Here is a 21,095-nt window from a genome sequence, read left to right on the forward strand (position 1 = left end):
ATTTCCTTGCTGTGTGTCCCTTCAGATTAAGATATCCATCACTCTCGCTCCCAAAACACTCTCCCCTACATTCACACAGTGCCACAGAATGTAGATCATAACAGAGAGGCCGGGGCGAGCACACACACTCTGTTTGGGTTTAGGCAGGGTGCGTGTTTTCCACCTCCTCCTCGCCCGCTCGCCGTGACGTGGTTGGCTGAGAGGTGCGGACACATTCCTGGCACATCGAGCGGGGCTCCGCAGCAGGCCGGGTCAAAGGTCGCTCACCTGTCTGCCGGCCTGGACTCGGGCAGGAGGGGATGTTTTCTCACGGCCGAGGCCGGGTAGCCTCTTGTGCCCACGTTTCCTCATCCGCGGCCCATTCACAGATTTGTGGCAGAGAGGTCACGGCTCCTCCTCATTTGTGTTCCCAGACAGCAGGGGAAGGGGTGAGCGAGTGCACACAGGGAGAGGAATGTGACTGGAAGGAATGCCTCGGTGCCAATGGGGCAAAGTAACTGAGTACTTTTACTCAATCACTGTACTTTACTAGAGTATCGCCATTGTTCCTACTTTCTACATCACGCTGTATACTGCTCTACATTCATGTTTGACTCCGGCTCAGAGGTTCATTCACATAGAGACTTTCATATTTAATATTTCATAAAGTACATTATAAGCCTATTAGACACAATCACAGCCCAGAATCAATCCACTGGTTCCCAACCACTTTGGCTCTTGTGTCTAGTTGGAGCTCCTTGTCACAGTTTTGATTCCTAAACCCAACTCTCATCCAAGGGAATAACAGGATTTAACCAAATGTGAATTAACCACATTTCCATTGGTGCATTAAGAATAACATTAAACGATAAAGGCTGCTTCATGTCCTGTCACACACATTTTCTAATATCAAGTAAGCTTCTCTATCGCAGGCATTCAAACTGTTTTAATCTTGAACATACTTTGCGTTTTACTTTTAGGCACAATTTAAAAATGTGCATGAAAAGAGGTGGAAGGGCCACAAATTAAATATACCTTTCCTGGATTAATAGAAGAAATTTCCTGAAGTGAAGAACCACAGCTGAGCACAGGCCTCCAGGTTAGGTGGGGGGGGGCGGAGGTGTTGGACACGGTGGGAACTGACCTCGAAGTGTAGTCGCAACAGGGCGCCACAAACACAAACACATGCAACACTACTGCAGCTGAATCTCTCTCTCTCTCTCTCTCTCTCTCTCTCTCACTCTCTCTCTCTTTCCCTCCCTCCCTCTCTCTCTCTCTCTCTCTCCCTCTCCCTCTCTCTCTCTCTCTCTCTCTCTCTCTCTCTATCTCTCTCATTGTCCTCAGATTGACTGTTCATTCTCAGCCTGTGATGGAGATGTCCTGTGGGGGGTTGCATGGTGTGGGAACCTCGTTGATGAATGAGTGTTTGGCATGCTCGCGCAGATGCATGGCCTGCTGCAGTATGGTCCATGCGTGTGCGTGTTTGTGTTATTGTAGTAGTGGCCGATGCATGCATGTGTGTGTGTATATATGAGTGTCCGTGCGTGCCTGTAGGAACACAATGCCCCGCTTGTGTTGCTATAGAATAGAGTTATGGCCTTTGTCCTATCAGCATTCTTGTGTTGCTATTGGCCTCGGAGCGCATGGCAGCTCCTGCGGGCTCGGGGACAATAACTCCCCCACCCCCCCACCCTCCTCTCGCTGGGAGTCACAATGCCCCTCTTTGGCAGCACCCATCACCCTGAGACAGACGCACCAAAACTGGGCTGCTATGGGTGTCACACAGCAAGCGGCACCCAGGGGTCCTGGGTCGGGTTGCACATGCACCTATTCATAAACCCATTATTGTGTTTGGACGCAGGGTTGTTAGTTTTCAAACTAATCTCTAAATGTTGGTATCACTTCCTTATAGGGCAGCATTCATAAAAGGTTTATAAAGTCTAATCATTAATGTTTTATAGATCATTCACACCTGATTTATAGATGAGTTACACAACAACAACTTTTGAGTTGCCAGACTGGTAAAATAACCAGATCCAGGAATCTTGAAAAATAAAAGATCAGACACATTAAGGGGACTGATGTTAATGAGTGAGCATCCATTAAAGATCTGGATGCAGGGAATTTAGAAGTGGTTTTATAAAGGGCCTATCGTGAAATGGCAGATCCACTAAGGGCCATTAAAGTTGTGAAAAGTTATTTTAAATCTTTCAGATGAAGTCCAATCTGATGACGTTGCTCCAAAGGACTTTTACTCCTCAACGTAACGTTATGTAGATGTGAATGCTGGATCATCAGCTTTGTCACAGTTACACCCAGTTGTCGCCGATGTGAGGGATTTAAAATCAAGAATTCAGTACGCTCAGAGGAAGTGGGAGCTGGATAAGTGAGTCATGTGGTCGGTATTATCCCATCAGCTGTGATTCACTTACAAGAGGAAATAAGAGGACTGAGGCCCTGGGAGCTCACACTCAACGTCCTTCACCTAAAAATATATCCAGCTCTGTCCTCAGAAACCATTCACGCTCTGTGGTTTTACTTAATTGCACATGAGAAAACACACACACACACACACACACACACACACACACACACACACATGCATGCAGACACGCATCAGGAATGTTTTTCTACCTGTGCCGCACCGAGCAAGCCAGAACAGGGAGGGCCATGTTGACATAGCACAGTGATTGAGACGCTACCGCTGATTATTACACAGCCATGCAAACAAGGACCTGATGTCATCGAGTCATTATGTACGAACCCACACGTCAACCTGACAACAGGCAGACAGTCAGGGGTGGGGGTGGGGGGGGGGGGGGTAGACCCTGAAAACAGATTAAACATCAGAAGCTGTCAGGTGGCCAACGGGAACATTCAGCCTCCAACACCGGGCCTGGGAGTCTGAAGAGGGGACAGAGAAATTACAGGAGGTGTGTTTGTTTACAGGCTGTGGAGTAAAGCGTTTCCTCTGGCTTCACCGGCACCTGTGTTTTCACCCCCGCCACAAAACCAACACCGTATCCCAGCTGCGATCACACCACCATGAAACCACCGGAATGGCTTCCTTTCACTGACGTTATTAAGCTCTTCTCTATGAAAACAGACCTGAAAAAGCCACATGTTCCCATGTAAATGGATCAGAATCATAACAAATAACCATTTTCAAGACATTAGCACTTTATGATTTGTGGTTTAAACACAGTCTGCACGGGGGAGGATTGGTGTAAATCTTTGCTTTGTGGAACCTTCCAGGTAAACACGTCCATCTCTGCAATCAGATGCCACCGTTGATGAGCTTGTGCGTCTTGTTCGGTCATGCACGATTTATTTATTCAAGACAAAACACTGTGGCTGCCGGAACCCAAACATCAGACTGGGTACGTCCACCAGACATCCGCTGTTCAGACCTGCTGATGTCAGAGTTTGCCATTTTGTTTTCCCGTAAAGAATCGATACCACAGTAAATATGAAGCCGCAAAGCCACAACCATTAAAAGCCCATTTGATCTAATCTATTTTAATCTGCTGTGTTTTCTTGTAAACAAAACCAAACTTGTTATTGTGTTCATGGTGTCCCTGTAGAACGTATCGCGTGCATCGCTGAAGTCTGAACAAACATGTTTACTATGTTTCTTGGCACATTTCTGCCACCATCTTTTCACCAGAGCCCTCGTCCTTGCAGAATATAAACAAAACAACGCGGCCCACTTGTAAAAACATCGTCCCATAGAGCCGACGGCGTTTTCAACTGAATGAAAATGTCTGGTGCGGAGGGGGGGGGAAGTTCGGTTTTCATCTGCGTTTGTTTTTTTTGTTTTGGCAGGATTAGGTAAAGAATTACAGGATGGAGTTCTGCAAAAAAATTGGTGGAAAGATGTGGTTCAAGTCTGGAAATGATCCAATTACATTCTGGTAGAATCCGGATCAAGGGGCGGATCTGTTTGTTCCACTTTCTTTAACGTTGTCAGATGGTGTTTTTCAACGTTTACTTGATTTCCCAGAATAATTCATTGATCTTGGTTTTTTAAAGACATATTTAGGGGACTGATTAATGAGATGTGGGGCAGATCCACTTAAAGATCTGGATCAAGTGAATTCATGTGGTTTCACATGGGGGACTGTTAGGCCTTGGCGGAGGTCTACTTCTTTTTCTTTTATTGCCTTCCCAGATAATAAAAGAGTTCATAAGAAAAGTGTCATTGAAACATGCAGTAAATCCGGCTTTAAAGGAAACCAAAACAATGAGCTGAAAGAAGCACCGAGCAAGGTCGGCCTGCGAGGTCGACGCACAAACACGATATCTCACTACGAGCGGCACCTGAGGTCATTTTGCTTCGGTGCTACGATGCAAAGCAGTAATACAGTAACAGAAATATGTGGGAGCGAGGGAGCGAGCGTGCAGATGAAAAGAGGACACGAGGGAGGGCTAGCATGTGTGGACACGAAGGCGGGAAAGGCCCGGGGCCGTGGAGGCAGAGAAAAACATTAGAGGTGATTCACAGGCATCGCATGGCACATCAACACATACCTCTTTCTCTAAGTCACTCACAAATGCCCCTTAATCTGTCTCACACAGGCCGGTGGTGCGTCGCCCGTTAACACACTCGCACAGAAACTCACACCTATTACCACACTCTCCCCCCCACCCCCACCCAGTAAGGGAGGCTTGTAGGGATCAATTCCCAACTAATCAGTACATGAGAGGGATTCTTCACATGGTGCGTGCAGATGAAACATCCTCCTGCAGGCAGCGTTTCATGAATGAAAGTCGGCTCCTCCCTTTGTTCTCTTTTAGAGATGTTTACCTAATGTGAAATTACTGTCATGTTTATATAGGGATTATAGTTACAGGAGCAACACGCTGTAATCACGCCTGTGTTTCTTCTCCTGTTTAATGACTCAAACTTAATGATGAACATTTAACCTTTTATATGTTTTTACCTTTTGTTGTTGACGATGTTGGAGTTGAAACTGAACTCCACACAGCCGACACAGTTTAGAGTCGTTTTCTTATAAAAAAAACAACTCAGGCTGATAGGCTCTACACAGTGAGTGCCACCAGCCCCCATTAACCAGCATGAGGCACTACACGTGTATATAACAAACCAGCAAGACTTTAAAATACCTAAACCTCAGGGACGCAGGGAAACAGTTCAGAGTTTCATGATCATATTACCAGAGATGGACGGCTGCAGATGGGGCGAGATGGAGGCAGAACAATAAAGTAACTGAACTTAAACTATTCCACAGAGGAAATACACAAGGTATGTACTGTTTCAGCCGCCGCAATCAAAAAGAAATACTCATGTTGCTGAAGAACCAGCAGGTTTAAACAAGGAGCACTTAGCAAATATAAGATCGTTAGCCCCACTACAGGGAACTGTGATGTGTCACAGCAGTAAAGGGGACAAACATGCAATATAAACACAGGGAAATGGACATGATATTTACAGAATGTAGGAATGTGCAGACATGAGATATTGAAATTGAAGAAAAATACACATTTCCAGCGATTCCAGGATATTTACACAGTTTATCAGTTAGAACAAACAACCAGTGGCTCCAGACTGTGTGTGAAAAACCAGCGAGTTGGGAAAATGTAGTGTGAATTGTCACCACTCTCTGAAACTAAACCTAGATGTTTATCTCCACAGCTGTCGGACTGGAGACAGAGTGTGGTGAGAACACTGCAGGTCACACTCACACACACTGTGGGAAGAAGAAGACGTATGATAAGTGAGCAGAGGTTCTGAATTACTCAAAATCTGACTTGAGCTTAATTTGGGTCACACGACCTGGGAAAATACACAACATTAATCTTGTCACGTATTTGCAGTGAGAGTAAAAAGAGCAAAGGGAAACGTGCTGGATGGATATTGAAGATTTATGATTGATAGGATGATTACTTTTCCGTGTTCCATGTTGCACAGAATGTAAACCGCAAATTTCGTATTTGTAATCCTGGGAGAGCATAAATGAAAAATGTATGTGGCTTTAAACCAAATCGTTCGATAGCTCAGCAGGCGTTATTAATTTATTGTTCATATTAATAGGCTACAGCTGTGATTTATGGTCTGGTTGTATTTGTGGTTATAAAGTCATCTGGGTAACACATGGGTGTGAATGGTGCAACACTTCCCTCTAGTGGTAAAAACCATACACTGCTTCTAATCTGTTGTCAGAGCAGAACAGTGATTTTTGTCCAGTCCAATTTTGGCTTAAATACTTCTCATGAAAAACCTCTTTATAATTTAATGCCAACCAATTTTAAGGCCTTGGTTGACAATTAGAAATGTGTCATTACTAGAACTAGTGGTACTATGACTACTACTAGTACTAAACACAATAAACTACAACTTGTAGTTCTTCAACTGTCAGGAAAACTACACACATGATAAAACACATGATAAATCACTCGTGCAACATTAGAACTGAAATGTGTAAAACAAACAGAACAGTTTTTGTTTGATCATTTTTTTAAAGCAGCAGTTAGTAAACATCATCTCGTGATCATCATCATCAACAACAACAACAACAACAGCTACGTCACGATTCGAGGACGCGCTCGAGCCAGCACCACGCGACAGGGACGGACAAGATGGCGATGAGTTCAGCACCGGAGGAGTTTCTGCCGTGAAGGAGCAGCGAGGTACGAGCGTTTCTTTCCTCTCCGGGGCTTCTCCCGCTCCAGCGCAGCCGCGAATGGGTCGCCTCTCTCGGTCTCATCTGAGCTCAGCCGCGCTGGTTGTGTGTTTTCTTTTTTAAAACAGATCGGAGCCCGGCTCCGGGAGCTGAGCCGCGGCTGCCGCACCAACTTGGACGGATTATCGCTGTTAGCCGGGCTAATGCTACCTAGCATGCTAGGCTAACGCTAGCTGGGGCTTCATAATCTCTTTCATAAATATAATTTAACCTGTAGGATTATCATTAGCAGCGCGTGTTTGCATGTTCGTGCTCAGCTTGTACTTTAAACTATGTCTGACCTTTTGATTTATTGTGTTTTAATACATAAATTAAAATTCCCCCTGTGTTTGATTTCAGTATTTGTATACGGCAGAGTTAGCATTGAGCTAGCGAGGCTAAGCTGTGGAGAGGGGGCTTTAAAGTTGAGGGGATCCGACCAACCTGACCTCGTGTCCCCGTCCTGCGGGTTGTGAGAAGGTTAAAATGTCGCTGTTGTGTTGTTATGTGTGACGGACTCACGGTGAGTGTGAAGTTGTGTCGCGGACACACACACACACCGGAGCTCCTGCAGTCACAAGGACGAAGCAGGCAACGCGCGCTAAGCTGCGGATCAAACTTCAGAGACATGAGAAACTCTGTGTGTTCACCGGTTCCTCCATTACACCCGCTTCCTTCTGCAAATCAAAACACTGGCACCTTCACTAAAGACACGTGGAGGTTATTGTATTACATACTGTGGGTACTTATACTACTACTACTGCCTTCATGTACCGGAATACACACTCAGGATGTGAAGCCTCCTGAGGGTTCAGTTTTTAAAGGAGTCCATGATCTCAGAGGGACATGTGGTCAGTTATCGCCTCATCAGGTCTGTGCTGGATCCCTGACAGAGCTGAGACTTTATCTATATCACCTTGGCTCCACACACACACACACACACGCACACACACGCACACTCATTGAATCAACACGCCCATGCCTGCAGTCTAGCTGGTAAACAGTGTTTGACCTGAACTCAGGCACACTGTTGTTTTTTTTAACACATTTAAAGAAGTTAAAGGATGATCGAGTGTTCTAATAGAAGATTATTAAGGTCAGAGACATGTTTCCTTGTCTTCAACCATCTTCCCAGTGTCTTCATCATTTCGTGTCTTGTCATTTCCCTCCCCTTACTTTCCCTTCTTAATTAAAGCCCAGAAACCGGAAGAATCACTATAATTTCTCCGGTAAATCATCCTTTACTCCACAAATTAAAGGTAGTGCTGTACCGGGACAATAGTCCTGGCACTCAGGAGGCTCTGTCTCCCCCTTTTGTAGGATCATATTGCTTCTTTGGCCTCAGTGGGGGGTGCTGATAGGCCTTGGCCCCTCTTCAGGATCCCCACTTTGTCAGCACAGGCACATCAACCCCCGAGGATGTGACCAGGAGGGGGGGGAGAGAGGTTGTGGATCGAGCTTAGTTGTTATAACATCTGTCAAGAGGTTGTGTTTTTGTATTTCACAGATCTGGATGAAAACAATCGGGCGTATTAATGGGACTGATATTTACGAGTGTGATTAATTGGATGCAGATCCACATAATAATCCAGACGAGATTGAAATGCGGTTTCCTGAAGGGACTGTGGGGCCTTGGCGGAGGAATGCGTTTGTCTTGTCTGAGGTTTTCACGCCCAGGTTCAACAGTCCATGTTAACTTAAACACCTTTCTGCTTTTGAGTGGAAGTGTCTGGCAACACTCACCACAGTCATGTTTAGTTTATTTAAGGTTGGCACAAGTTACTCGGGGAATATTAAGACCGGCTGGCCTCGTGGCAGTTTGCCACCGTTTAGTTCGGCCTCATAAAAAACAGCCGTTACAGGTCAGATGTAGTTAATAGTGTTATGGTGTTTTAATGTGTTTCAAGGAATAGAACAGGATGTTGTGTTGAAATGAAATACACACAATGTGCTTCACCTCCCATGTCTGTTTGGCTTGTAGGGGGAAGTATTACAAACAGGAGCAAAGAGTCTTTAAATCGACCGTGAACTGTTTGACGTTTCAGTTTCTCTTTACCTGTCTCTTATTCCATCTGTTCATCTTGAATAATCACGTCTGTCTCTCTCTCCTCCAGACACCACGATGCCCTGGGAGGCTCCCGTTCCTCAGCTCACCATGGTGATATGAAGCCAGTGTGAAACGTTGACCCGCTCACACGGACTCGCACACAGACGGTCAGTTGTTGACTGACGCAGCCGGTCGGCGGGCAGGCGTGTGTAATGGACAGGTGTAAGCATGTGGGGCGGCTGCGGCTGGCCCCGGACCACTCCATCCTCAACCCTCAGAAGTGGCACTGCGTGGACTGCAACACCACCGAGTCCATCTGGGCCTGCCTGGGCTGCGCTCACGTGGCGTGCGGCCGCTACATCGAGGAGCACGCGCTGCAGCACTTCCAGCAGCAGCGCCACCCGTTGGCTATGGAGATTAATGAACTTTATGTGTTTTGCTACTTGTGTGACGACTATGTGCTGAACGACAACGCTACCGGAGACCTCAAGCTGCTTCGCAGTACGCTCAGTGCCATCCAGAGCCAGCGCTATGAGGTGACGACACGCAGCGGGCGAACCCTCCGCTCGGCCAGCGCCGCGCCCGATGCCCTCATGACATGTGGCCTCCGCGAGCTGCAGCTGAGGGACGAGGATCGGATGTTTACTGCCCTCTGGCACCGGCGCCGGGCGCTTATGGGACGTGTCTTTCGCTTCTGGTTTGGACTGACTGATTGTGGACAGAAGAGGGAGGAGGAAGAGAGGAAGAGGGAGGAGGAGGAGGAGCAGAAAAGGGAATCACGGGAGAGGAGGCGAGCTGTGAAGAGGAAGCTACAGGAGGAGCTGGAGAATGCTCCTCTGAGAAAGAGTCGTCGTTTACGTCGGAAGAGCCAGAGAGTTGCAGAGGCGGTCACAACAGCATCTCGGAGGGAAATCCACAAAGTGAAGACCCCTACGCCCCCCACCCCCACCCGCAGGACACGGACTCAAAGCCCAAGTACTGCTACCCCCAAAAAAGCTAGACAGACAAAAAAGGTCCCACCACCTCCAAGGCTCCGGAGCCATTCTTCTGCTGCCAAATCTAAACCCAAAACCACCTCAGCGCCCCCCCGTGCTGCCCAAACACCTGTTCGCCGCAAGCAAAGCACCAAACAGGGAGGCTCACCCTTTAAACGGCGGCCCACAGTCACTCCGGGAGTGACGGGCTTGAGGAATTTAGGCAACACTTGTTATATGAACTCCATCCTGCAGGTGCTCAGTCACCTGCACGTCTTCAGGGAGTGCTTTCTGCGCCTGGACCTGACCCAGGCTCTGGAGCTCCTGGCCACTGCCGTCCACGGCCAACTGGCAGGGAAGTCTTTCTCCGACTCAGCCCTGTCCCAGAGGAAGGGGCTTCAGACCAGCTCGGGCTCTGGGGCAGGACTGAGCGGCGGAGCCTCACGCGCCCGCAGCATGGAGCTGATACAACCCAAAGAGCCGAGCTCCAAGCACATCTCCCTCTGCCACGAGCTGCACACCTTGTTCCAGGTCATGTGGTCGGGCAAGTGGGCGCTGGTGTCTCCGTTCGCCATGCTCCACTCGGTGTGGCAGCTGATCCCAGCGTTCAGGGGCTACGCTCAGCAGGACGCTCAGGAGTTCCTGTGCGAGCTGCTGGACAAGGTGCAGCACGAGCTGGAGAGCACCGGCAAGCACACGACCACCGTGGGAGTTCCACAGAAACGACTCATCAAGCAGGTGCTCAGCGTGGTCAACACCATCTTCCACGGCCAGCTCCTCAGCCAGGTAAAACACACACACACACACACACCTGTCATCACTTTAATTTCACAACCACTGAGTAACTGAGCAGGATCATGTGACTCATGATACATTCTCCCACACTGCCCCCACACACTGGTTTCATTGATTCAACAAAGCCCTGACTCATCTGTTTCAGTAATTCATTAATCTGAGTAATGAACCTTGATGGAGATGATTACAACTGAATATCTGTTAAGTATTATAAGTAAATAAATAAAGCTCCACTTCTTTTTCTCCTAGAATAAGCAACAGCTTCTTTTAATGTGCCTAACGAGTAACTGACTCCTGGTCGTGCACGTACACTCACAGGATCGGCTGATTATGATTAAACCATTTTGACGCATGCACACGAATCTGTATCATCTGAGGTTCTGTCAAAGCTCAGCATCGTTTCAGGTCATTGACAGAAAAGGGGAACGTGGGGAGTTGGTGTGAGGACGAGAGATTAGTGATGACTTCTCGAGGCTGAGCACACACACACTGTGACACCTGCTCCTGCTCAATAAAGAGGTTGTGTGTCTGGGTGGCATCTCTGCACTGTGGCCGTTAACTGCAGCTCTGATTCACACTGCACCTCATGTGTGTCAGTTTGTGTTATGTATGACAATAAAGCAGCTCATACTTAATTTTTAAAGTTTAGAGACAGGAAACAGCTCACAGGACGACCAAGACAAATAACAGAATGATCTGCACAGTGTATTTCAGTCCCCGGAGCCCCACTCATCTTCTTGTTTTCCTCACTCTGACATGCAGGTCACATGCCTGGCGTGCGACCATCGCTCCAACACGGTGGAGCCGTTCTGGGATCTGTCTCTGGAGTTCCCCGAGCGGTATCACAGTAATAGCAGGGAGTCAGCCGCGCAGGCATCGTGCCATTTGACCGAGATGCTGGCCAAATTCACAGAGACCGAAGCGCTGGAGGGAAACATCTACGCTTGTGACCAGTGTAACTGTGAGTTGAATAGTAACTGTGTGTTTAAATATACACATACATACAAACACACACACACAGTCTATATCTCAGATGCTTCACACAGATCGACCACAAAGATCTATCTTTTCTGTTCCTCCCTCAATTACACACATTACTGGTGGGAATTTGTGGAGATGAATAGAAAAAGGGAAACAAAGGGTTAAGCCACAAAGATCCCAGTTGGTTTGAGTGTAGCACATCATGGTTACTGGGAGAACTTGGAACTTTTATTGTGGAAAAATAAATAATTGTGGTTAAATGTCATAAACTTAATCGACAACTCACCTGATGCCGTCTCTTTACGTTCCACTGAGTTTTTTTGCACTCAAACAACAGAGGTAGCTGGTTGGTTACTGCAGTTATATGGTTGTGTGTGTCTACACAGTTGCCCCACGTTCTTTATCTTTACTGGTGCTGTCGTAAAGCGGGAAGTGTGGAAATAATGAAACTGTGTCACAACCCTGCTCAAGGCTGTGCAGAGTAGGAAAGACCACACATGACCGAGGGCAGCTTATTCACTGGAAACCAGTGGTTCCACACAGTCCCAGCTATGTTGTTACCCACAGATGTGATGTGATCATTCAGCTCCACCCGTTTTCACTGCCCCTCTTGAGGGAGTTGCATTAACTGCACCCAAGGCCCATTTTTCCACTGGTGAATAAACCCACGAACATCTGGCTTCTCTCTGCCACGGGACTGGATTCAATCAGAACTCACTCCGGGTCCAGTGACTCGGCAGCAGCCACAGGTTTCCATCAGCTGGTCTCAGCACTGATGGAAATGAGACTCCTGGGTGAGCGCTCAGATTTGACCAGACAGCGAGATGAGAGAACCTCTGTGTTTGGTGCAAATACACAGAAATCCTACTTGTGATGGGAAAAGAGTTTTCTATTTTATAAGGATCAGTGTATATCTGCTTATGTTGGTGTAAAAGAGAAAAAAGATTTCAACAAACAAACTGGTTAAATTCATACAAACATCCAGCTTCATCTGACCTGAATCACTGATTGGATCCCAGAAATCACGAGTTTGAACTAATTGAATTGTAAACATCAAACTAAAACACTGTTGGAGACGTGAGAGAGACCAGGTGACGGGAATCTACCTGACGACCAAGCTCCTCCAATCAGAGCCCAGCTCAGAGAGGCTCGTCCCACTGAACTTAACACACATTGATCCTATTCATGGAGCACCCCATAATATCCAGAAGAGGCCGAGTTGTGTGGACTATTTTCTGTCTTTTATATATATATATCACATATCGTCTGTATTGCAGCTGCTCGCCGGCGGACCTCCTCCAAACCCGTGATCCTGACCGAAGCACAGAAACAGCTGATGGTCCACAAACTGCCTCAGGTCCTGCGGCTGCACCTCAAGCGCTTCAGGTGAGACCGCTTCACAGCGAAGATCCTTAGTTTTCTCCTGATTATTGTTATTCACATTAATTAAACTAATATCTTCTATTGACTCTTAACCGCTCTGTCTTGTAATTGGTCGTCAGGTGGTCTGGGCGGAACCACCGGGAGAAGATCGGAGTCCACGTCAGCTTCGACCAGCTTCTGGACATGGAGCCGTACTGCTGCCTCGAGCCCTCGCCCCGAGGCGCGGCCTGCTCCAGTCCCAGCAGCCCCAGCTCCCCCGGCTCGCCACGCCCCAAGCACTTCCTCTACGAGCTCTCCGCTGTGGCTATGCATCATGGGAAGGGCTTCGGCTCCGGCCACTACACCGCCTACTGCTACAACACGGCAGGTGGTGAGTGAACACACGTTTAAAGGCCTCTTGATAGATTCATTCACTGCTTGATTCTCACACTCATCTGTCTCCCTCGACTCCTCCTCAGGCTTCTGGGTTCACTGTAATGACTCTAAGATGGACGTGTGTTCGGTGGAGGAGGTCTGCCGAGCTCAGGCCTACATCCTCTTCTACACACAGCGAGTAACTCAGGACAAAGACCGGCCGCTATAGGAGCACGACCCCCTGAACCTCCTCCTCCTCGTCCTCCTCCTCAGCGAGACGACACCAGCACAGCCCACCCCACCTTCGCTCTTTCTCTCTTCCCTCTCTTTCTTTGGGCATTTTATATCCAGGGAGGATGGGACTTTTTTTAAAGTCTATTTTTCTAAAGGAAAAAGAAAAAGAGAGGAAGAACTCCTTTTTTAAAACCTGGTTCTGCTTTGTGAACTTCTTGTATATGGTGTTGATATGTAGGTATTTTTTTAAATAACAACAGAAAAAGATTGGGATGTTTTTTGTACAGTTGAATTTTTGTTATTTTAAATAAGAGTATCAGCCAAGATGTGTCTCGGTAGCAGCTGACGGATTGTGACTACACACGCGAACACGTGTCCTCTGCAGGTTGTACAGGTGGATCCACGTGTCGGCCCTCCCTGCGGCGGGGGGGGGGGCTTGTTGATTGTAAATTCTGTTTGTTTGTTTGAATCAAGTGAAATGTTCCTCAGTCACTTTAGTCAACACAGAACTGGACGTCGGCTGTAAAACGTCACTCGTTAGAAGGTGGCCGCCCTGTTTCTCTCAGACCTAAACAACGTGGTTTCTCCTGCCTGAAATGCACAAATCTCGGCAGAACAGGTCGTTAGAACTCAAGACTTCTTGTTGATATTAGTCAGAAGATATGTACACGTGCGGGAGAGGAAGTTTATTTCTCAATCTGAAGTTCTTCCAGGTCTGTCAGGAAAGACTCTGCAGACCCGACGCCAAAGCCTTGAGGGGGATGTTTGGAAAAACCTCCCAGCGTTTCCATTTCTATTTTAACGGAGAAAAATTAAAGTCTCCCAGAGGACGACCTTTGGGCTCAGAGCTGCCATCTCTTTGCTCCAGAATGTAATTATCTTCAGAGTCTGATCCAACCACTCAGAACTGAGCTTTCTTGAAAAGTGGCCTTTTGTTAAAAAGCTGATATTTTTACAGTTCATATCGAGGCACTGACATGAAACATTCACGGCTGCCGTCCCACACAAACCAGCATCTAGATAATGAATGTATTTTTATACACAATCCTTCTCAGAGGTTTTTTTTTAGAAAAGAGGCCATGGACTGTTTTTAAAGTTTTTATACAAACGCTATGAATTCACCAGCAGCTGATTTCTCTGTTCTCCAGAAAGTGTGTGTGTACTGTACGTGTTTGGTAAAACATCCCGATTCATCATGAATTCAGGATGTGATATTTATCTCCGTGTTGGAGAAACAGAATCTTCACCTCAATCGTTTTCCCCTCAGGATTTGTGTCCGAGGGAAATTCAAAGCACACTTCATGTTTTTTTTTTACCGTCTTTGTCAAACATTGTGACAGTTGTTCTTTTTGGTTACTACTCCATGGATTTATGAGTGTGTACATTTATGGAAGATATACTATGCAAATTGTTACCTCAATTTTTTTCTAGAGAAAATTACCTCAATAAATGAGAATATTTTTTCATTTTTCTACAAAAGATGAAAGTTGTCTTATTTCATACAGGAAGCTTGTCAGATCCATCCTGATTAGCAACCTTAGCTTTAAATCTGTCTAAACATTGTCATGATTGTCGACATCAGGGGACAACGACTCGTTATGAGCAAAAAAATTACTTTAATATTTTCTTTCTTACAAAAACATTTTCAGGGATTTCAAACTGAAGCTCTTTTAAACTGGGAACACTCAGCGGCAGAAGCCAGTTTAAACAACGACTCGAGGGCCAGAGTGTCGTCCCCCCCACTCACCGGGTAGCAACAGAAGCCAAACATGCAGCTGGAAGGTGCTCAGAGCTACAGCACCTTTGCATTAGCAAACGTCCAGAACCAGAATCTTTTGTGCTGAAGTGAAGTGAAGCACTGGAGCCGTAGAAACAGAAAATAAAGAGAGTGAGGGGTTCACAGGTTCCCGACCTCACCGAGTGGTGAATACTGGTGTGACACTGTGGCAACATCTTTAATTTTTATTTTATTGTTTTAGCTGTGGTTGATTATAGAAAACTCAGAAAAGCCAGTCAGTCTCGTTCTCGAGCTGCGAGTGGTGCATTGTGGGTAGAATACATTTGGCATCAGTCACTGCTGCTCTGAGTCGACCACCTCCCGCGTTTCAAGCTCTTTTCCTGACGTCTCTCTGGAGGAGGGGCTGGGTGGTGGTGGTAGAGGAGGCGGGGAGGGAGTCTGGTGGGGTTGGGGGGTGTCAGTAGTCGTCTCCCCGGCTCACCACCTCCTTGCAGGTGGGCCTGAGCAGGATGGTGTGCTCGAACTGAGCGGTGTAGCAGCCCTTGGTGTCGCACAGCGGGGGGTAGGGGTCCACGATGCCCAGGTCGCACAGGTTCTTCAGCGCCATCAGGTACTTGCTCTCGCCCAGGCGGTCCAGCCAGCGCCGGCAGAACGCCAGCGTGCCGAAGTGCTCGTTGATCACGTTGAGCAGGTGCTTCGCTCTGGGCAGCCTGGAGAGGGAGGAGGCGTCACAACACAGTCCATGTATTCACAGTGACACTGAGGGATTGTGGGTAAACTGCAGCAAATCAGAAAATCCTTTACCTGATGGGGACGTGGCCGACGTCAAAGTTTTTCATGTAGTGGGAGCAGTCCATGTCGTCGTGGACCACACCTTTACCTGTGCTGCCAAATGTCTCGATGGCATAAACCTCTCCCTCCTGCACGGGGACAACACACGTGATCGACAACAGGTCCCAGAAGACATCCGTCACGTGTTGAATACATCAACCCAAAGGTTTTACTTGGGGGCTGACAGGAAAACAACTCTAGAGCAACAGACTTTGACATTTGAACTCACCTCCATTCTTGTAGCTTCTCCTCCTTTAACGATGGGCACCGTCTTTCCAGCGTGTATTCTGTACTGACCGATTGAATGACCGTTCAGGTTTCGGATCGGCTTCACTGCAAACAAAGATTCCATAAAGTTTAGGATGAATTGATATCAACACAGCTTTCACTGGTGGAACATGACAAATGCATGTACGTTGTATGTTCCAGTTCAGTGTTTTCAGATGAGAACGCACCTTGATATGTTTTGCCATCAAGCTCGACCTCGTACGACTCCATCACCTCTTGAATCGCCTCCCCGACGTCACACAGACGCACGTCGATGCCCGCGTTCTACAACAGGAACAGACAGGAACAGACATTAAGCTTCGTGATCAGCACAGACCAATCCAGTGAGGTGTGTCTGTGTGCATGTTGTGAGTCTTACTTTGATTCCAGTATTGGTGGCGTCTTGCACAGCCTCCAGCAGCTTGTCGTACTTTGGGTTAAATGTAACAGTGAAGGCACAGTCAATGATTCGCCCTGCAGAGGAAAGACAACGATGCTTTAGTCGACGGATTCCAGGAGGATTTTAGTTTCCTGGTAAAAAACCCAGAGATAAAACACACTCTGCAAATCTGCCAATCTGTCAAAACATCCATTATGGATACAGAGCGGGAACTGAACACATTGATTTTCAGCATCAGCACAAAATGGGGCCGAGGCAGCACTCAGTCGGAGCCGTACCGTTGATGTGCGTGCCGAAGTCGATCTTGCAGACGTCGTCGTACTGCAGGACCGTGGTGTCTCCGGCGTTGGGAGTGTAGTGGGCAGCACAATGGTTCAGGGAGCAGCCGGTGGGGAAGGCCAGGCCGGCGTCCAGCTTGTTCTCCTTGATCAGCTTACGAGAACAGTCCTCCAACCGCTCGCTGGAGAAGAAACGTGAAGAATGAATCGTACAGAAAGAAAACAAGAAGACGCGTCTCAACACAACAGCAAACACTGTTGTGTTGTTTTCAAAACAACAGCAAACACTGTTGTGTTGTTTTCAAAACAACAGCAAACACTGTTGTGTTGTTTTGAGAGATGCCTGAAGCTGCTCTCTCCCACTCTACGCTCACGTTTACGCTCACAAGTGAACAGACGTAGTAAAAACCCTCCTCACCAGATCTCGATCATGGTCATGCCGGGTTTGAGGAAGCTGCGGACGTGCTGGCGGACCTGTCTGTGGGCCTCGGCCGCCTGTCTGAAGTCATTCCACACCTCCTCGTTGGCTTTGTCCAGAACCCGCTTCTCTTCGCTGGTCGTACGCCACGCTGCACTGCGGCTGGGAGACAAACACAACAACAGCTTTGTTATTATTATGAACCTGAAGGCTGCTTAAGTAAATAAGTTAACGCTGCCGGCTGGAACTTGTTTTTCTACTCAACAACAAAGTTCCGGACTCATTGAGAAAAACCAGCTCGTTACTTATCAAATGCTCTAAAAGTTAAATTTTACATTGAATTGTTTTTAAGAGTGTAGTAGCACTGGGCACAAGATTTGTCACGTTCAGGTTGTTTCCTTTAAATACTGATATGTGATAACTCATACTTTATGTGTATGTACTGTAGACAGTGTGTATTTGCAGAAGGGTTTATATTTTCTGTCTGTGTGTGTTTGTGTTGTTCTTACCCGTCCTGTAGAGTCGGGTATTCACACTCCTGTCCCATGGGGAACGTCCCGCTGGGGAATAGATCACATATCGGAACTGACGGGGGATCAGTCTGAGTTTTGGCTGGGAAAAAAAGAGGCAAGAGTAAAAGGTGAGATCTCACATTGAGGGTTTGAAACCAGATATTTTGCAGGAAGGAAAATAAAAATCAACTCACGTCCTTTCTTCTTCTTTTTCTTCTTCTTCTTTTTCCCTGCTGCGTTTTCTCCTTCGTCTCCATCTGTGCGAGTGAAGACACAGTTGTTACACCGAACTACAAAACGTCATGTTGACACCAGATGAGTTGTCGGAGGCTTATGACCCTCACCTTCTTCACCATCCTCCTCCTTCTCTTTGTCTTCTATCGCCTGCTTCTCAAGCTGCTTGCTCACGTCGGCGACACCGTCCGCCTCCGCTTCAGCTACTGCAACCAGATGAATGAAGAAGGTCAGAGAAAGACTCAACACTTTACTTTTGATTGAGAGTAATCGCTCGTTTAGAGAAATTATCTGACACCAGAGGACGTTTTCCAAGATGTGAACTCTTTACACTTTACTGTGTGGATCTCACTGGGATCATTGGGACGTAACTGAGGACAGGGAGTTCAAAGCGGTGTCAGTAAATATGTTAACACGCGTGTTTACATAAGAAGCTTTAAAGCAACTTATATAAGTAAGTTTATATAAGAGAACCCGTGTTAAACATGAAGTTGTTAGTAGTTCCATGTGACGTGATTAACACAACCAGGACTTTTATGAAAGACACATAACAAAAAAACTGTACTTGATTTGAATCAGTCGCGTCTGAGCTGATTTCTGATCTGATTAAGGTCAATATTTGCTCTGGTACGGATCCAGCAGGTCGACTGGGACCTGCAGGGACGTGAAACCAGTCAGTCACATTAATCGCTCCCGACTGGTTAACAAGATAAAAAAGAAATGTAAACAGAGCAGTTCTAAAAAAGAAAATCTGAAGGGGGAGGTTGTGCATTAACACCTGTGAAGACCCAGCGATCCTTGTTTACATGATGTTGTTTGAAATAATGATGGGATCATTTCATTACGTCATGTGACATTTGGAGCGTAGTAATATGTTCATGTTTCTATTTTCACAAATCTAGGTTTTAAGTACTTATTTAGTCAAATTTGATAAATACAACGTGTCCAGTTGTTTTTTAAAATGTATTTATAACACAATTCCAGTAATTTAATCATGTATAATGGTTTATGACACTAATACACTTTTAGCTGATTTATTTACTGAATTAATCTTGTGTTCTTACATCACAACTCTGGCAAAGGCGGAGTTACGAAACAGGGAAACTGGGCTCAGCCTCACGTCAGCGTGAGAAACAGCAGCGACGGAACGAAGCGGGTTCGAAGTCAACAAGATGATGTTTCCACCGGAAGTCAGAGGTGAGACACTCCGGGTTCACACCGAGTTAAATGTCACTGCAGCTGGATGCGGGTCTGACCACAGCCCGGTGAGGTTCACGAGGCCCGACACACACCGAGCGACCCGCATGGCTACTGAGCTCATGGGTCAAGGCAGACCTGTGACAGCGCAACTTCCGGCTGGACTTTCACATTAAAATGGCTTACATCTTTGGAACCAATTAACCAATATCACACACAATGTTAGCCTATGAGCTGGATGTATTATAGTAAAACAATTTGGAGTGAGTGGAGTAAGAATTTAAGCAACTGTTATAACGCGAAAGTACATTTTTTTCAAGTAGTATATTGTATAAACAGCTAAATGCTTTGTCAATTAAATATTTAGGGATTATATTACTCAGTAAACTAAAAACAGCTCAGGGACTTATCACATCTTTATAATATCAGTTAAATAATTACAGGCTGATCAAATTCTTATCCTCAAGCTAGATAACAATCTTTTCAATTTTAAGTGCAATTTTATGAATCTCAATTACTTACTATAGTTATGTTTAACCTTAGCTTGAAGTTACTGTCACAAGTAAAATAATTTGTCTTTTAACAGAAAATTGGAAGCAAAGCTATAACGTAATTTTGTTTACATGCCGAGTGTTAATAATCTTGTCGTAGTCACTAGTAAAATCTTATTTATCATATTTTAATAACGGGTTATGTTATGTTCCATGCGGTGGAAGAATAACAAGTATCAATATGACACAATAAGAGTAAATTAACTCAATTAAAGTAATTCTTCCAAAAGTCTTGGACGTTTATTTTGAAGTCCCCCTACCGTGGTTTCCTTGACACAGCCCAGTTAGCTTGTTAGCATGATAGCTTGTTAGCAGCCTCACCTGTCGCCGCGGACTTGTTCTTCTTCTTCTTTCTCCTCTTCTTCTTCGCGGTCTCCTCCGCCGGGTCGGTCTCGTCCTTGTCCTCCGCCTCTCCGTTCAGCTCCGGTACCGGCACCGGGCTCTGCTCCGGAACCGGGACCTTCTCCGGTACCGTGGGGACCGGGACCTGGACCGGACTCTGCTCCACTTGCACGTCCGCCATGATCGCAGCCGCTGCTGGAAAAGGAAGCGCAAGGGATTGTGGGAGTGCTGTGCACGATGCTGCCTTCAGGGATGGGCGGAAGTTTAAGATTTGTTTTCACAAATCTTTCTTAACAGTTTTCTCCATTTGTTTAAACTCGGAGTAAAAATACTCCCTTACAGTACTTAAGGGTTCAAATGTGTAGGATTTAGTGACATCTAGTGGTGAAGTGGCATGTTGCAGCTAAATACCCCTCACCTCACCCTCCTCTTCCCGAACATGACAGAGAACAAGTGGAAACCTTCACTTGTCATAAAAACGCTTTTTTGTTTATGTTATTGTATTGTTGACTTTATGCAAGAATAAAACTACTATATAAATATATAATATAAATATAAATCTACTATACTTTATATATTCAACATTAATTCCGCTAAACAGTTACCTTATATCACGAGTCTTTAAAGATCAGAGTCTCGACATTGCACTTGAATGCACCATAAAGTAAAACATGCTGCATCAGCTGAAGTGAGGCTTTGAGCCTGATGCAGTAGAAATACATGTAAAAAACTACACTTAAAAATAAAGGGATGTTTACACATGTATTTATACAACATCAGGTTCAGAATGGATGTGAATCTGAGCCTGTTGCAGTATAAATACATTTAAAAACTAAACTCACAAACATAGGAATGAAAAGTGTGTACATAGGAAACAATAGAAAAACGCATTCATAT

At 46.2% G+C, this 21,095-nt stretch overlaps 2 protein-coding genes across 2 annotated transcripts; one reads left to right on the forward strand and one right to left on the reverse strand.

The window, feature by feature from the left end:
• Nucleotides 1-6,480: 6,480 nt before the first annotated feature.
• On the forward strand, nt 6,481-14,974 carry usp44 (ubiquitin specific peptidase 44). The gene is made up of 6 exons (XM_062382571.1): nt 6,481-6,630; nt 8,777-10,469; nt 11,241-11,439; nt 12,737-12,845; nt 12,962-13,212; nt 13,301-14,974. The coding sequence occupies exons 2-6, from the start codon at nt 8,922-8,924 to the stop codon at nt 13,423-13,425; spliced, it is 2,232 nt and encodes a 743-aa protein (XP_062238555.1). The 5' UTR covers nt 6,481-6,630; nt 8,777-8,921; the 3' UTR covers nt 13,426-14,974.
• Nucleotides 14,975-15,026: 52 nt separating this feature from the next.
• metap2a (methionyl aminopeptidase 2a) lies at nt 15,027-20,410 on the reverse strand. The gene is made up of 11 exons (XM_062382572.1): nt 20,178-20,410; nt 18,219-18,314; nt 18,069-18,131; nt 17,872-17,974; nt 17,363-17,524; nt 16,945-17,126; nt 16,646-16,740; nt 16,455-16,551; nt 16,229-16,332; nt 15,973-16,088; nt 15,027-15,878 (listed from the first exon to the last, which is right to left on the reverse strand). The coding sequence occupies exons 1-11, from the start codon at nt 20,377-20,379 to the stop codon at nt 15,626-15,628; spliced, it is 1,473 nt and encodes a 490-aa protein (XP_062238556.1). The 5' UTR covers nt 20,380-20,410; the 3' UTR covers nt 15,027-15,625.
• Nucleotides 20,411-21,095: the final 685 nt, after the last annotated feature.

Source organism: Platichthys flesus, chromosome 23 (genome assembly GCF_949316205.1).
Source record: "Platichthys flesus chromosome 23, fPlaFle2.1, whole genome shotgun sequence".
NCBI classification, from domain to species: Eukaryota; Metazoa; Chordata; class Actinopteri; order Pleuronectiformes; family Pleuronectidae; genus Platichthys; species Platichthys flesus.

What these genes read in the sequence shown, in the direction of transcription:
- usp44 (XM_062382571.1), top strand. Translation starts at nt 8,922, where the DNA reads ATGGACAGGTGTAAGCATGTGGGGCGGCTGCGGCTGGCCCCGGACCAC. An exon ending in CTGCACCTCAAGCGCTTCAG is followed by an intron (nt 12,846 to 12,961) that starts GTGAGACCGCTT and finishes ATTGGTCGTCAG; the next exon opens with GTGGTCTGGGCGGAACCACC. An exon ending in CTGCTACAACACGGCAGGTG is followed by an intron (nt 13,213 to 13,300) that starts GTGAGTGAACAC and finishes ACTCCTCCTCAG; the next exon opens with GCTTCTGGGTTCACTGTAAT.
- metap2a (XM_062382572.1), bottom strand. Translation starts at nt 20,379, where the DNA reads ATGGCGGACGTGCAAGTGGAGCAGAGTCCGGTCCAGGTCCCGGTCCCC. An exon ending in GAAAAAGAAGAAGAAAGGAC is followed by an intron (nt 17,975 to 18,068) that starts GTGAGTTGATTT and finishes TTTTTTTCCCAG; the next exon opens with CCAAAACTCAGACTGATCCC. An exon ending in TACCCGACTCTACAGGACGG is followed by an intron (nt 17,525 to 17,871) that starts GTAAGAACAACA and finishes TTTGTCTCCCAG; the next exon opens with CCGCAGTGCAGCGTGGCGTA.